Consider the following 16758-nt stretch of genomic DNA (forward strand, 5'->3'; position numbering starts at 1 on the left):
AAGCTATTGAAATACTCTGAGAGTTGATTCGTTCCAAAGATACTGCGGATTTGGGGCTAATGTTTACTTAAGCTTTGTACATCGGGATTGATTGACTTTGCTAGTGATTAAAAAGGAATCGCTAACGAAATCTGGTTTATTTTTCTATGGCCTTGTCTTTGTTGCATTTCATCAGGTTTAGTGCAACATTTTTTTGGAGTCCGAAAAGTCCACGAATCCGAAGAACCCAGAAAACCTTAATATTTTGTATTTTTTGGTCTGTTTTTATATATTTTATGAATACGACGAGAATATCAAATTTTGAAATTTTTCAGAACAGAAGTAATTAAACAGTATAAATTCGGATGTGATGTAATGCAAGCAACATTCCAACATTTAGAAATTCATTATTCTTATTTTCAGTACATACCCATAATGAATTTATCCCGGCGTTCTTTCACTAGTTGTTTTACCAGCAGTGGTGGTATGAAAATGACTATTGATATATTTTTTTCATTAATTATTACGAAATATGTTGATTCTTGCTAAATACTACTCTGTATGTATTTGGTGTTAACAAATCTCAGGTGCTGCGCACTCAGGCAGCTAGTAGATTCCTACGGTTTTCAGCTCTACTGCACTAAAATTACTAGTGTGTTTTTAATATACATTAAAAAAATATGACGAAAGTTTCCATAGGTGCTGATACTCTTAACGCACCTATGGAATTTTAGATTCATTTCGGACTCTCTCTTGGGCAGTACGAGTACCGGGCGAGTGATTTTTAACACGCAATTTAAATAGCATGCTGTTTAAAGTTTTGTAAAATTATGATACAAGTTTATCTTATTGTTATGTTGTTTTATCAATGTTGTTTTGTCAATCATGTCAATTTTATCCTGTAATTTGTTGTATTTATTAATAAGAAAAATGTTGTAATGTATGGCCAAGATCACTCTTAATGGGTGAAAGCCAAAATAAAGAATAATAATAATAATATCTTATTTAATTTAATTTTTAAACGTACATTAGAGAAAACTGCCACTAATCTCTAGATACAAAATATTACGAATTTATATATAAAACTTGTTACAAACGTTATGAAGCGATCGCTTTATCTTTAAAGTATGCATATTGCACAATGGTAAAAACTCATAAGAATTTTCCGAAAACGTGCATTTTGTACTCTTTTGCAGATACAAAACATAAACGGAATTACGAGAAAGAGAAAATTCCCAGAACGACATTTCCATCCTTAATCTTCCTCACTTTCCGGGAAATTCTCGGGAAATGGAATGTAATCAGATGATGAAATGTTAATTATGCACGTAAATAACCAGCACTTTTGCTACAAATGGACGCTTTTGGTGAAGGGACGGAATAGGTGGCTTTGGTAGAAAGAACGGTGTAGGAGCCTTTGTGGAATTCTCGCTGGATGTTTCAACGTTTTAGAGCTCAGAGATATCAAACTGTTTTGCATATGAAATTTATAATTTAATAAACTGCTGTATCGGATTTTGGCGATGTATTATAATTCTTTCTTGTAACAATGCTCAGTGAGCATGAAAAATGTAGACATTAATTTAAATAAAAGTTTTATTACTTTTTTTAATTATTAGAAAACTTATATATTAAAGAGACCACGATAATTTTATCGGATTATAACACCAAAAAATCGCGATCGGTGAGTTCTGGCTTTATATATTTTTAATTATTATTTTTTTAAATTTTTTTAAAAGGAAAGACAAACATTCCCGGATTACGAATAACCTGACAATATTTGAAAATCTCCTACTACCACCACAGTAAGCTGAAAATGGTGCTTGTGTTGTGATGGAGGACTTATCCAGCCGAGGAATTGAACACACTACGCCTGAGTGGGACCCAAGCGCGATATCAACTCGGCCACCGACCTTAAAACTTTTTTATGTTTGGAGTTTATAGGTTAATACATTTTTTTATATATATCACGATAAAAGTCATGCTTCTGGCTTTATATAATTAGTAAAAAAAAATTATGTTTGGAATTTAAAGGTTGATACATTAATTAAAATACACATCTTTGTTATTGTTAAGTATAACTGTTTGTATTAAATATTTAATGACTATCAGAAAGATAATTTTGAAAATATGTTTGGGAAAATGTTTTTCTACCGCAGATATGATAGAAATTAAAAAAAAAAGAATTTAAGCTTCATTTTATGTATACTAAACGTTAAAACTCTAATAAAGGTAGAATATTATGTAAATAGTACCTAAATACACTATGGTAAACCCTTAACTAACTCTAATAATAATTCATAAGAATGATTACCAAATGTTTAAAAAAACTGAATACGATTGTTCTCTCACCAAACAATTACCATACCACAGTAATAATACTCTTTCTTCGGCTGTTTTATGAATAACTTTACTAGACCGTGATTTCGTAACGGGATGAGCCAGTCTCCCCATAAACCTCCCCCGAAAGCCTTCTTTTTTCGCCGTCATCCGCCCACTCCGCGAGCGCAACTTTTGTTTTGTTAGTTTCTCATTACATTAAAACGATTTCCGCTTCCTAGGTTTGATTCCATTCACCGACGGCATTATATTTCCAGCAAAAAGAACATCCCTTTTTATTTCGTTCTCCGTGCGAGGGACTCATTTTATTTTCTCCCTAAGCGTAGAAACATAAATTTCCAAGGGAAAAATTCATACAAGATATATTTACTTGGATGCAGATGAAACTAGTTACATTATTTATTTTATGGTTTAAATCTTCCTTCTACATAACTTGAAAGCTACTGCGAAGAAATAATGTCAGTTGTGCGTAGTCTGTAACTCTGGTTAAATGATCTTTTCGTGTGTTTTTGCTTATCAAAATTAAGACAAGCGATAAGGCGAGTAAAACTAATGTTTAGTAATTATTTATTAAACTTTTTGTTTTCTATTTCGAAATTGAAACATGACAACACGTGATTTTTCGCGCTGGTATATATATGTACAATAAAACTGATGTATATTATATACATATTTTTTAAATAATGAAACATTCTCGTGTTACAAATATCCTGAATTTTTTGAAAAACTCCGATTACTACTATTGTTATTAGCGGAAAACTTTGTTTTTACAATGATGGAGGACTTAGTTGGAAGAGGAATTGAACTCTCGACGCCTGGAAAGCATTTGGCCACTCAACTACTAACCTAACGGAATTTTCAAAGAAAAACCACATAGAAGTTACTTAGGTCTTCGTTCTGGGCCTATGTTATCTTTGATAGAGCTTACATAGGCCCGGAGATGAAGAATCTTACGCCCGAGTTATTCTTTATTTGTTATAGCCAGTTATTTATTAAAATTATAGCTTTAGTTCTTATAAGTTAGGCCGACCTTAAGCTAAACCATTTTAACCATCCCTGTGACCTTACAAAAAATTCCTTTTAGCTTATTATATTATTTCGCGCTTGTTCAACGTGGGTGTAGACAAGCCGATCTTATGCTAGGTTTTAGGGCTATTTTAACCGGTAACCGGATAAATCGTCACAATGATAATTTATCACATCTTTAAAAAGTTATATAAAGTCATGGAAAGTGATGAAACAAAAACTTTATTAACTGGGTTATGTAGGTTAGGTTAGGTTTAAAAAAAATATTTTTTTCTACGTTTCTAATGACTTTATATCACTTTTTAAAAGTGTTTTGAATTATCACTGTGTTGAGTTATCATGGAACTATATTATTGACCTTCCAAACCAAAACTTCATTGGTTTTTCTAATTACATTATTATGCGCCAGTTTAGCATTAGTGCAGCTAAACCAACCTTAAGATAGGCATGAGGCCGTTTTAACCATACCTATGACCTTACGCGCTACATAATATTTACACTGCGATTACCAATACGTGCTAACCATCGTATGAAATAAGGTGACATTCAATGTATTGCATTCAAACCTAAATAAGTACAGCAAACGTAATAAGTTTTCATTTACTTTATTGCAAAATGCAAATATCTACAACTTTTACAGGTAAGCCCGTAGCTAAACGTCATTCACAAAAGTGGCACAAAAGCGACAAAACGTTTCGTGCAAAAAGGCCGCTTTAAAAAGTACTCGCGAAAATTGCAGTGCAGTGGAATATTGCGAAATATTTTATGCCTCGACGGGCGGCACTGCACACTGCACCAATGTTCGGCTTAGCCTGTACTTTTCGATATATATATTCCATTATTCGAACTTCAAACTACTGGCTTTTGCGCGGGAAATGCTTGCTCTACGTGAATTACACGTGTATGCACAATGCGTACCGGAATACCCTGTGCATTCATAATAAAGCTAAGAGCCAAACCCTTTTAGAAACATCATATTTTTACAGTGCGGTTGCACGATTCTGAATCAAGTTTTAAGTTAAATATAAGTAACATTTACAAGTTCTAAAGTTCTCTGCAAACATATTAAAGAGTTCATTTTAAAAGCCCACAATCTAGATTCGAAATGTTTCTTAAAATGGCTTTAGCCGTGTTTGGTGACCTGATTCTCTCCTCTATATCATGAGCCCCACAACTCACAAAACTCCTACCCAAATTCGGAATTTCATAGTCATATTAGCTCCGGACAGTCTGGAGCAGTTGGGATTCTTGTGCATTCTTCACATAAAAAAAAGTTCTTTCAAGTACATTTCATTGAAGTGTCAATAAAACGTTGACGGCATGTCCACTAACTTTTATTGAAATGTCAGTGAAACGCACACGACATGTCCAACTAATATTTATTGAAATGTCAGTGAAACGCACACGACATGTCCAACTAATATTTATTGAAATGTCAGTGAAACGCACACGGCATGTCCAACTAATATTTATTGAAATGTCAGTGAAACGCACACGACATATCCAACTAATATTTATTGAAATGTCAGTGAAACGCACACGGCATGTCCAACTAATATTTATTGAAATGTAAGTGAAACGCACATGGCATTTCCAATAAACTTTTATTGAAACGTCAGTGAAACGCACACGGTATGTCCAACTAATTTCCATTGAAATGTCATTTAAACGCACACGGCATGTCCAACTAACTTTCATAGAAATGTCAGTGAAACGCACACGGCATGTCCAACTAATATTCATTGAAATTTTAGTGAAACGCTCACGGCATTTCCAATTTATATTCATGTGCTTTTAAAGATTTCATTAAGTGAGCGTGAACGTATCTAATTTAAAAGTCGGTCAATATATGTCTCAATATAGTACCTAAACATACTATTAACTTGAAAACCAAAAACGGAAGTGAGAAATAAGTTTTACACTAAACCCACATAGGTCTTGAAGTTTCTAAGACATTTTTAGGGACGCAGTGTTGAGGTTATTTTAAAAAACCTACGTTAAAGGATTAAAGCAGAAAATAGAATATGTACGTTCATAAATTACTCCCTATATACTATATATTAATTGATGTTTCTAAGTAGTAATTAAAAAAATATATTAACGGATTTTCTTAAATAAATAAACATGCTTATTTTAATAAAAAGTTATTCACTTATTTACGTAAAATCAATACTGAACATCCATTATCCGATGGAAGTTTGCAAAGGAAAATCTCTGTTAACTGCGATAAATAATTATTTTTAATGCTCTTAATGGACAAATACTTTGAAACTTTCTTAAACTTTGCAATCTTGTTCTCAGTTGCCCCAACTTTCCGCTCTAGGAAAGTCCGTTATGAAATCTAGGAAATTTTTTAAATTGCTTTAAGTGAATTAATTATTTTTGAATAGCCACTACACTAATGGATTTTAAAATTTTACCAAGGGCGCTTGGATTTAGATCGATAAAATGAAAAATCCAACTGATTCAATTTGTATTTTTAAGGTAAAACATTAAAATTAATTAATAATGCAAAATCTCTAGTTAGGTTAGAAGTTATAACGTTTATTTTCAAATAACTTTTAAATCGTTACGTGAAGGACATTATTATTATTATTGAAGGGCATATGTTGTGATAAAGTATTGAGGTGTTTTGATGGATTGGCTACGGATTTAAAAATGGATTTTGAAAATCCATTTATGGTACCATTATTCTAACCACTTACCTTACAATTGATTAATCTCCAGGATTTATGAGTCCATTATTAAGTAAAACATTCGAGCTACCTGTTATCACCAGTAGGATGCCAACCCGTCGAAATGTTTATCAATATGGGAGTATTTTAGAGTAAAAAGTATGCGGGGGACTGTGTTAGTTTTGAGTAAAGTTTACCGTCTCCCAGGTGTGTTGAGAAGGGTTTACCTGGATACGTGCCTCGGGTAATCCTATCTTCTCCGCTAGCCTCTCGCGCGCGAACACATCGGGGTAGTGGGTTCTCTCGAATTCTGAAACAATCACAACAAACAATTAATTTTTTCAGTAATTATTTAGAATACATAGAATTATTAAAGACTGGTTAAATGGGAAGGTTTTCACAGCTAATATTTACGTAGAAGATGAAAAAATCACAATTCAAAATCATGAAGGTGATGATATGTGAATGATACTGTATTCTAATAATAAAATAAACACATCGGTCACTCCCTAAGAAATTTCTTACTTTCCATTTTCCACCCCTTTCTCCACAGTTTTTTACCTCTAAGCAACCCCCGACAAAATATGCCTAAGTTCTACTGCCTTTAAGATCTAAGGCTCTTGTGTTAAAGCACCTCTACAAAATTTGGAAATAATTTTTATTTTTTTTATTTTATATAACTTTTGTCTGTCCAACTGGAAAGGATTCCCGTTTCAGGACAGTCAAATTGTGTATTTAGTACATAATATTCTTACAATGGAATGGCAATGCTGTCAAAACCAATTTTAAGAACATTGTAGATTGCATTCGAAGTGACAGGATGGTTTCTTTATCCTTGAAAGAATCGCAAAGATGTAATTTATTACCAGGGTCAATTTGGATAACATAGTAATTGCATTCAGAACAGATGAATGGTTTCTTTCGGAACATCACAAGTCTGAGATTCTTTCCAGGGCATTTTGGAAAACATTTAAAATTGTATAGTTAGAATTTCCACATTTATAAATCAATATATGACATATGAATTCTGTAGTACTTTTTTTTAGAATTTATTAATATATTTCTTAATAATAATTGAATTACAAAATATTTTTATTTTTGACCGTTACTGGTTTCAGTCTATCAAAGTCCTGACCTCCTCTCCCAAATGTTGTGTACCTATAAAATAGTTTTAGGAATAATTGTACTAGTTCGAAGATATTAGTTTGAAACCAGTAAACAACAAAAATAAAATAAAATGGAAAAGTTTAACATTATTTCAATACATCTTTTTAGTGTAATTTGAATTCGAATTAATAATATATATAATTAAATCTGAAAAAAAAAATATTTTGTGAATTAAACACAAAAACAATAAGTAGTCAGTGTCAAAGGCACAAATATTGAATAAAACTACATTCATCTGGAAAGTTCCAAAATGATAAATTACTGTTGAAAGAGATAAAGGTTCTACTTATGTACTATGTAGTAAAAATTAGAAGGTTCACCATTTAGAATAAGGATAATTGTCAATCTTGAAGTGTTACGAAAATAGTCTGAATACATTAATTTTAAATAATATTCCACTGAAGTAATTGTGAAAACTAGCATTGATAAATATGTGAAACGTTGTGGCAATAACAAAAAAACATTCTTATAACTTATAACATATAGGTTACCATGTATTTGTTCATTTGTAAATAAATGTGAACGTTAAGCACATTCTCAATGAAAGATAAAACACGGTAGCGAAATTCAAATAATCCCGTTATTCAATATTCAAACAACAAAAGCAACGTTCAAAGTAATTCATCGCCAACTCGAGCGCACTGGAACAAACCGCGCTTCGATATTCAAAGAGATTAATTTAGCCATGATTCGTTATACAGCCTTCGTGACGCCATGAAAGCGTATAACGTAGCACTCAGACTGAAGACAACGGAAAGATTGTACGCGAGCGTCTACGGCGGGTCTACGACGGGGCCACAGCGGAGCTACGCCGGGATGAGTCTATCCGAGTCTCCTGCGCTCCTAGCTACGGAGGCTCGATTGTAAGGCTAGCCCGGTAAATTAGCCTCCATTACAGGCGGAAACGGAAACGACAAGTGCCTCTGTGTTAATTCTCTCGGCTGTCTAATCGATTTAGTCTTCTATTGTGATGAAAAATCAATTGCAAACTGGTGGGACGATTACAGCGCGGGATAATTAAGTTAAGCGCGTCGTTAGAGACGAGGTTGAGTCAAAAGAACCATTCAAACGATCAAACAACAGTTTTATTCATAAATTTAATCAGATTTCAATTATAACGTTCGAGGAACCCGATAGTTTCCATGTCTCGCTTTTATACTTATACATTTTCCGTTTAAAGTTCTACGTTTTAATTTATTTTTAAATTATGAAAAAATCATTTAATTTGTTTTTTGGAATAATAACAAAAAGAAAAGTAACGTTTTTAAAATCAGTATATCAAAAGAAGGTTAAAAAAGCAACTTTTTTTTTCAATTTAATATGAAGCAAAATGAGAGAAACATATTATTAAGGACGGGTTGTTTCATAGAATTTGAACAATTCATCAAATTTCAGAGTTCATTTTTGGGTTCTGTGAATTACCTATTCAAGTTCTGTTATTATATCGTTTTAGGCCAGTTAATTGACATAACTGAAATAATAACAAAACTTGAAAAGACCCTTCATAGAAATTGTAAATAACCTTCACAGAACTTGAAAAGAATCTTCAGAGAACTTGAAATTAACTTTTAAATTTAAAGAATTGTTCAAATTCTTTGAAACAACCCGTCCTAAGTATTTATTTTTAAATAAAATATACGTCTTCATTTTCAAACGCATTTGAAACTAGCTTTGCTATCTAGCTTCATTCGTAATTTGGATTATAAAACACGAAATAAAATTGGTTTTAGTTATGTACTCGTAGATGGCATCTTTTTTTAATTTTGGCATTTCAAAGCTCCGTATCGCATGAGGAAATTGGCTTTGTGAGCTGAAAACTTTACGTTGACCTATATATTCCAGATTCAGCTGTGTAAATTTTGGGATGCCAAGTAAGTAACATATTCATGAATTTTAATAATCTCAAAGTAAATCACTATAAAATTATGATTCTTACCCTTTTCAAGGCTGTCTATTTGTTCGTTGGTGAAGGAGGTTCTGTTTCTCTGCAACTTCCGTTTCAATCTAAGCCTCATTTGGGAGTCCTCATCTCCGGAAGACGCGTGTTCACTATTGCCATCGGATCCTGTCTCGGAATGGTGCATGTGATCTGTAGAAAAAGAAAATAAACCGATTAATTTAATGTACTAAACATTATTTTATGTATTTATTGTAATTGTATAACACCACTTTAAAGAAAATAAAATTTAATAACATTATTAATATTATTGAGTTCTGCAAGCATTTCAGTTTTTGTAATTATGACAGCTGTTTTGGTGTTCCTTATCACTATCATACTATTTAATAATGGCCTTGAACGCCGAAATAGCTATCACAGCAATAAAAAATGAAATTCTTACAGATCAAAATAATAATAATATTATGCTGTCTCAGTTAAAGTCATAAGGAAGAAATCCATAATTGGTTTTATTTTACTATATAATACTTATGTACAAACTGATCAAATGTAAGCTGTCGATTTCCCAAAAATGAATGAATAAATAAATAATATTATTATATTTGATTTACTAGATAAAAAAGATTTTGCTAAAAGAATTTGACATTATTTATTACTTTTCGAACACGGCACAATATTCAATGAAATTTTAACAAATTGTGGCAAATGTATCTATCGTTTTCGTATAAGTATTTTACTATAAATGTTTATTAATTATTCCCCACCCAGAAAAGGATATCGCTGCCCCTAGAATAACTATAATCCCTGTCACGTAATTTAATAACGCAACTTGTGCAACTGGATTTGGATGATCAATTTCTAGCGTTGCATTTAACAAGACGTAATGCAGTTAGGGAACTTTTGTATCGCCCGCCCGCCTTCATATACCGTTGTTGATTTATGGGATTGTAATTTGTCTGGGCAAAATTGGATTTGCTTTTGGTATGAAATATTGGCTTTTCGAGAAAAACCTCGTAATATACTTGTTTTTGTGAAATTTACCGAGGGAGTTGGTAGGACTGTAAACAGACATTTCATTAGGACCATATAGTTATTGGGAGTTGAAAGCTCTACGACAGACGGTTTAGAGGTTAGACTTTAGAGTGTCAATGTCCAGCCTATGACTGAAAGATTGCTCAGATATCAAGAAAAATATGTTGCAGACACACGAGACCGCCGAATACTTATAATAATAATAATAGTGTTTTATTATATATTTTTTTGTAACAAATAGATATAATGATATCCTCACTGGGATATCCCGTGCTGAGGATTTCATTTACATATTATGTATAATTTAATTATAAGAAAATTAATATTACATCAAAGTTACATATAAATTTAATTATGAACATGTATCATGTAGTATAATTTTTTTTTTAAATAATTTTAAAATAAGTAAGATAGTGTTTTTTGGTATAGTTCAGTTGATTCTGTTTTAGTCTGTGTTTGATCTCAGTAAATTTTCTATTTCAGATCTGCCTATGTTAAGTATCCAGCTTTTTATTTGAGATTTAAATGTTAAAGTGTTGAGGTTTTTGAGTGTGAGTGGTATTTTATTGTAAAGTTTAATACTATGATATAAAAAACTTTTTTGCGAAAAAATTTTTTTAGTAGTTATTTGTTGGATAAGTTTTTGACCATAAATCTAGTGTTTCTATTGTACGTGTTTGTTGTTATTTCTTGGGTTTTGTACTTATGAATGTAAATGAGTATAGTTTTAGAATTTATCAATCCCGGTGAACTTTATTAAATACTATTCGAAACCTGATGAATTCCAGCATATTCCTCGAAACACGCAGTACTTTTTGTGGAAAAACACTGTATTTCTGTAAAAATACAACCTTTGTTTATACGATGTATAATATTTACAATTCTCGAATTCTTAATTTTGTAAACTTTTTTTCCCTTTAAATTTATCGAAAAAAATATTTGTAAACATTTATTGATAGACATTGTGCACTTTTTTCTCATTTTTTCCCTTTAAATTTATGTAAAAAATATTTGGAGAGGTTTATTCACTGCTGCTAATGTAAATCGGTGAGAAATCAGTATTTGTATTTTCTCCTTTGTTGAAAGAACAAAAATTGTTGCTATTTGATTTTGAGTAAAAAAATTTTGAGTTTAAAAACTTCCCAATAATTAATTTACAGAAAAAATAAATTGTTTTCTCAATTATTTCACAGAATTAAACATAATATTATCGTTTTTGCTTTGGTTGCTGAACCGTATTGCGCCCACCATTTTTGGATCAACTCTAGCGTTACTGAAAACCTTATAGAAATAATCGACGATAATAAATTCAGAATAAAATTAATACACTTATCTGCTATGATGGAAATTGTAAGGTTTTGCGAAACGTTTACTCAAGAACAAAAAGTAACGACAATAACCATCACTTACCCAAATAATATTCCATATCTGTGAAAATACAAAATGTTTCAATCCCAATTATGCTACGATACAATCTCCAAAACGTTGTTGTTAATTTAAGTAAAGTGAACATTACAAATATTATCAAAAAACATTACTCAGTAATTCAAGAAACAACCCCTGACAAATAATGTTATTCGGCCTTCCCAAACATTATCCAATAAATGCCATCACACCCTCATATTCAATGCAATAAACAAATTGTCAGTAACTACCCCTAACATCGCAACTAACCCCTGTTCGACCTCTCTGAATACAGCGGGGGCGTCGCACTCGCATACATTTGAGTTATTAAAGAGATACAGTATAATTTATTCGTTTGCATTGAGGGCTCTGTTGATTGTGATTAGGTACCCAAACAAAAATTGAGACCTTCAAATGATTTTAAACTTTTACACCTAATGCAAAATACAGTAATACATCTGATACAGGACAAACATGAAACTAGTTTTTGGTTGTTTTTTTACATTAACTCCTCACAGGAGGCCCAGTGTAATCTTTGGAAATGATGCGTGGAAAGGAAGTTGTCAACCTTGGTTTTGAAGAGAACTATGTCGTAGGAGGAAGGAAGCGCAGAGGTCGGCAAATCATTCACAGCCGAGAGGTTCTCTAGTGACGAATGTCAACTGCGTACAAATGCTGGGCGCGCGTTTGGCGTGTTTCTCGACTAGATTCGTCTATCTCACTGGATCCGAATATTTGGGAGCAATTGAGGTTTGTAGTTCGTTCTTTCAATGTTTAAAGCGAAGTTTGCAAATGAATTATAAATATTCAAGACAATAAGACATGCTAATGAGTGCCATATATTATCAAATAACTTGTCCAAACTTTTTATAAAGTCAAAAAAATAACTTGCAACTCAACATAAACAAATGTCAAATTATGATGTTTTATCGAATATGGAATCCTCTATTTTTATTATTCTATTAGTGATATATCGGTAGTTTCTGTCTCGGAAATCAATGACTTAGGTATAGGTTTGATATGAAAATAAATTTTGTAAAGCATATATTAGAAATCATATCCAAAAAGCTTTGAAAATTTTGGGCTTTATTTAAAGATTATCTAATGATTTTCACAATATCTACATTATCAAAACATTGTACAGTCATATCGAGTATAATTCCACAGTTTGGTATCCAAATTACGAAGTTCATTCAAAAACCATTGAAAGAATCCAAAATAAATTCTTAAGATATGTAAATTTTAAAATAGTTATTCCTAAAGAATGCCCAGATTACGGCTACTTTCTTTATTCATTAAATTTATTAAAATTATCTGAACGAAGAATTATTTGCAATTTTTTTTTAATTATTGATACATTATTTTACAGTATTTCATATTTTAATTCAGTAATTTTGGCCTCACTGGGTTGTTTACCCGTGCTGAGGCCCCCATTTTATAATTTAAGAATTTATACATTTAAACAAAAAACAACATTAAAATGAAGATAAATTTAAACTAAAAATAAAGATTAGAAATTAAAATCTAATTATCACACTAAAAGAAAAATATTAAAAGAGAATGGAAATTGGCATTTATAATGATTTATGTGTTTGTGCGTGTTGCGTGTTGTATATATTTTTTTTTGTGTTGCGTGTATATGTTTTATTCTTTTATGTTATAGAATTTTGGAAATATTGTCTTTATATAATAAATGTTTTTGTTTAAAATTATTAATTCGTCATTGAATACCCCTGAGTTGCCATGTTTAATTTCGTTCCATGTTCCTGGGAGGACAGTTACAAGATAGTACCTACCGTACTATTATCGCAATTCTTCTACAACTTCGCAGAATTACGCGCCTGTGAGACAAATCGAAAATTTGGGAAAAAACATATACTCCAATGTTGTAGATATATTTAACTCAACAATATTTCATTATAAGTTCGCTTTAATACATTTTATGACTTCAAATAGAACTGTTTCATTGCGTGAAATGTAAACAATTATAAACCAAGAAGAGTTAAGACTCTGGAGTTAATTTAGTTGATAGATTTATAATATCAAATGATATTTATTTTATATACTAAGGTATTAAAATTCTGTGTCATTTTAACTGTATTATGTCTGTAAAATCCCTACGTGCATGGAATATATTTTAATAAATAAATTATTAAAATTTTTCATTAGCATTTATTATTTTTAAGTTGATTTTTATTTTTAAGTAGGTACATGTTTTTTATGTTTCGGACAAAATTACTCCTATCCCATTAAAAATACAAAGAAATAAATTTGTGTTTCTCCTCGCAACAACTCGTTCCGTCCCGAGATATCAAACAAAAAATATCACCAGACGATCTCCTAACCTTTGCCAAACAAGACCAGAGAGAAACAGGAAAGGAGAAAAAAGAAGTGGGTTTCAAATGAAAAAAGTAAAACGGTAGAAAGGTATGAGAGCTGGAGGAGAAATAAAATAAAATGAAATAGAAAAAAATGGAAAAAATAGCACAAAGGAACGATGGGAGAGATAAAACGAAATTGGAATTATCGGAGCGTATATAACAGTTGTTGGGTGGTACAGCGCTATATGTAACTGCCGAGAAAAGGGTCGAACATTTTTCCAGGGTTTTCACTGAGGAAAATCTGACAGAGGGGTAACAAAGCTTCGCCCAGTCCGGCGTCTATCAGCCGGTTCTACCTACCACCATTCCACCTACTAAACCTTCTCCTGCAACCAGCGGTAGAGCCTTTTCTCCCACTGACGGCTGAGTGGGATTCTCAACTTATCTGATACCAAGTCATCACGGAAAGGATGGGAAAATCCACAAGTAGGAATCAAATACTTACATAGATTTTTTTTTTAATTTTGTTTTTTATTGTTATAAATAAATGCTAAATAATTCATTTTATGTTCATTTGAATTTTATTTGCTGTAAAAAATAAAAGATTAAATCGCAAACACAGGTGAACTATTTATCTAAAAGTTTATTTTGATTTCAGTTTCAAATCATCTGCTGTTAATTAAATAATTATATATATAATATATTATATTCTAGAATGTATGCAGCGAACTAGCGATAATATTCACAAATAAATGTTGTAGAATCTTGATTTTTATCTTATGCTAACAATGTTCAATTGATAGGTTTGGTTAAGTTTAAAGTGGAACATAAAGATTATGCACATTAAATGAATCAAATATATGAATAAGCACATTGAGTGAATCAAATATTATAATGGATGAATTCGTGTTAAATGCATTTCATTTGTGCAGAATTTTCTACCACAGCGGAAATTCCACAAAACATAGCATCAAAGTAATCCCTGTATAAAATTTCCGAGCAGTTTTAATCCTCCCCAGTTAAATGCATTAATAACTGAACACCATTCATTGCACTAAGCTATTCGGTATAAATTATAAAGAGACAACCCCCGCCCCCGCCCTCACCAATACCCACACAGCTGCGGAAATTAAACGAAAACTACCCTAACATACTGCGGGTCTCACCACGCACAATATTTTCATCTATTTCGTTTAACGAACCGGGGGTAGATATTATATAATGTAATGGGGTGGTCGACGCATGCGCCGCTGCACCCCTCACTTGTACACAGCCTTTCAGCGATGTGAAAAACACTACGGGGTGGTTTTCCAAAGGCCTTTCTTTCTTCTGTCTCGTGTGACGGGGATGAATAAGTCTCTGCCCCGCGGGGGAGGGCTGTAAACGTTTTGGGGATATTTAGTGCTAGATTATTGGCGAAGGCTGTTGCATCATTTATAATCATTAATATCAAATTGAGAATTTTTAGTTATATTTACTGGTATTAAAGTAGTTCTGCCGAGTTGCTCTTATTTGAATGCTCTGATGATATCCAACATCCGATAGGAGAGGGCATCATAATAAGAATGATATTTTTCCATTGAAAACTTCAAATACAAAACCCTTTTTACTAAGATTTTTCAACCAATCTGTCAATCTACGATCGAAAAAAACGAAATATTTTTCATTCTGTATTCCTAGAAGAATCAAAAACACTCTCAAAATGTCTCTATAAGTACTTATTATCACAACTCCAGCATTTACCTATTGCCATCCTAAAATAACTTCATTATGTTTAGTTTATTATACATATTTATATTACGATTTCTAGAGATGTTACAGCTATAGCAGCTGTATTCTAGAAAATTTCTATGCATATTAAATTCCAAATAAATGATCTATATCAAAATGGATTCTGATCCTTTCTAAAAATTTCTTTCTCAATTGGAGGGCTGGCCGCTTGTTTTTATCTCCGGGGGTTGGTAAAATAGCCTTACATGTGCATAGAGGTATTTCTTCCAAAGCTTCTCTCGTTCTGTAGGAGTAGAGGGGTAGCAAATTGCCCTATACGCCCTTATTTTTATTTGGACTTGTAGTTAATTTGAGAGGTATTGGAATTTTTTAGAAGGAATCGGCCGATGGGTAGTTAAATACAGGACTATGCAGTTATTCCAATTGTTTTTAGAATAGTGACAGTTTTTTTCCTCGGCTTTTTACCGAGATGTGCTTTAAAAGTATTCAAATTTTATTAATTTTTTTTCAATATTAAAACTGCAAAAGTCGGAAGAAAGAAATCAGTATTCTAAGTCCCACAAACGAATTGAAATAAAAATTAAAAACATGGATTCCTGTGTTTGTAAAAAAGACATTTAAATCGAGTTTATAAATATTAGTGGGTAGTAGCATTGATCGATTTTATCCGAGTTTCAGCCTCCAAAACCTCAAAACCCTTTAAATGTTAAACTACTGGAAATAAGACAACAATACGACGATAGTCTTTATTTAGATACCCGAAAGGAATGCCCATGATGGAAATGATGGATCAAAAATAACTCGTTAAAATTTCGAATTGTCAGAGCTCACCATGTAAGATTTGAATTTTCACATATCGGGCTATTACACTACGCGCTTTTCATGTTCAATGTCGTAATAAAGACACGATTTTTTGCAAAAAAATATATTTGGCAAAATGATCTGGCAAGTATGAAACAAGAATTTCCAAAATGGCGTCCATTCATTAGCGTCAGTTGGCGCCTTTTTTACTCCGTTTCCCGCCATTCCCATTCTTCCAACAGTCAAAACTCACAACGCTACGTCCGCGGGAAGTGGAAGTAGCGCCAGAACTTTTCGACTTATGCAATGTCGACTTTGCATCAACAGACGAATGAAATAAATAATATTTTCATTGAGGCGATCTTCACAGCGAAGTTACCTGCGC

The 16758-nt window shown here is 32.1% G+C and overlaps 1 protein-coding gene across 1 annotated transcript in view; it reads right to left on the reverse strand.

Annotated features, from left to right (window-relative positions):
- The window catches only part of toy (paired box 6 protein twin of eyeless), a 145179-nt gene that overhangs the window by 19120 nt on the left and 109301 nt on the right, over positions 1-16758 (reverse strand). The window contains exons 5-6 of the mRNA XM_089644679.1: positions 9124-9276; positions 6248-6330 (exon numbers count right to left, since the gene is read on the reverse strand). Coding sequence (XP_089500805.1) covers positions 6248-6330; positions 9124-9276 — 236 coding nt within the window. The remainder of the gene's footprint in view (positions 1-6247; positions 6331-9123; positions 9277-16758) is intronic.

The sequence above is a fragment of the Hesperophylax consimilis genome, chromosome 21 (genome assembly GCF_061612785.1).
Source record: "Hesperophylax consimilis isolate HC1 chromosome 21, BYU_Hcon_1.0, whole genome shotgun sequence".
NCBI classification, from domain to species: domain Eukaryota; kingdom Metazoa; phylum Arthropoda; class Insecta; order Trichoptera; family Limnephilidae; genus Hesperophylax; species Hesperophylax consimilis.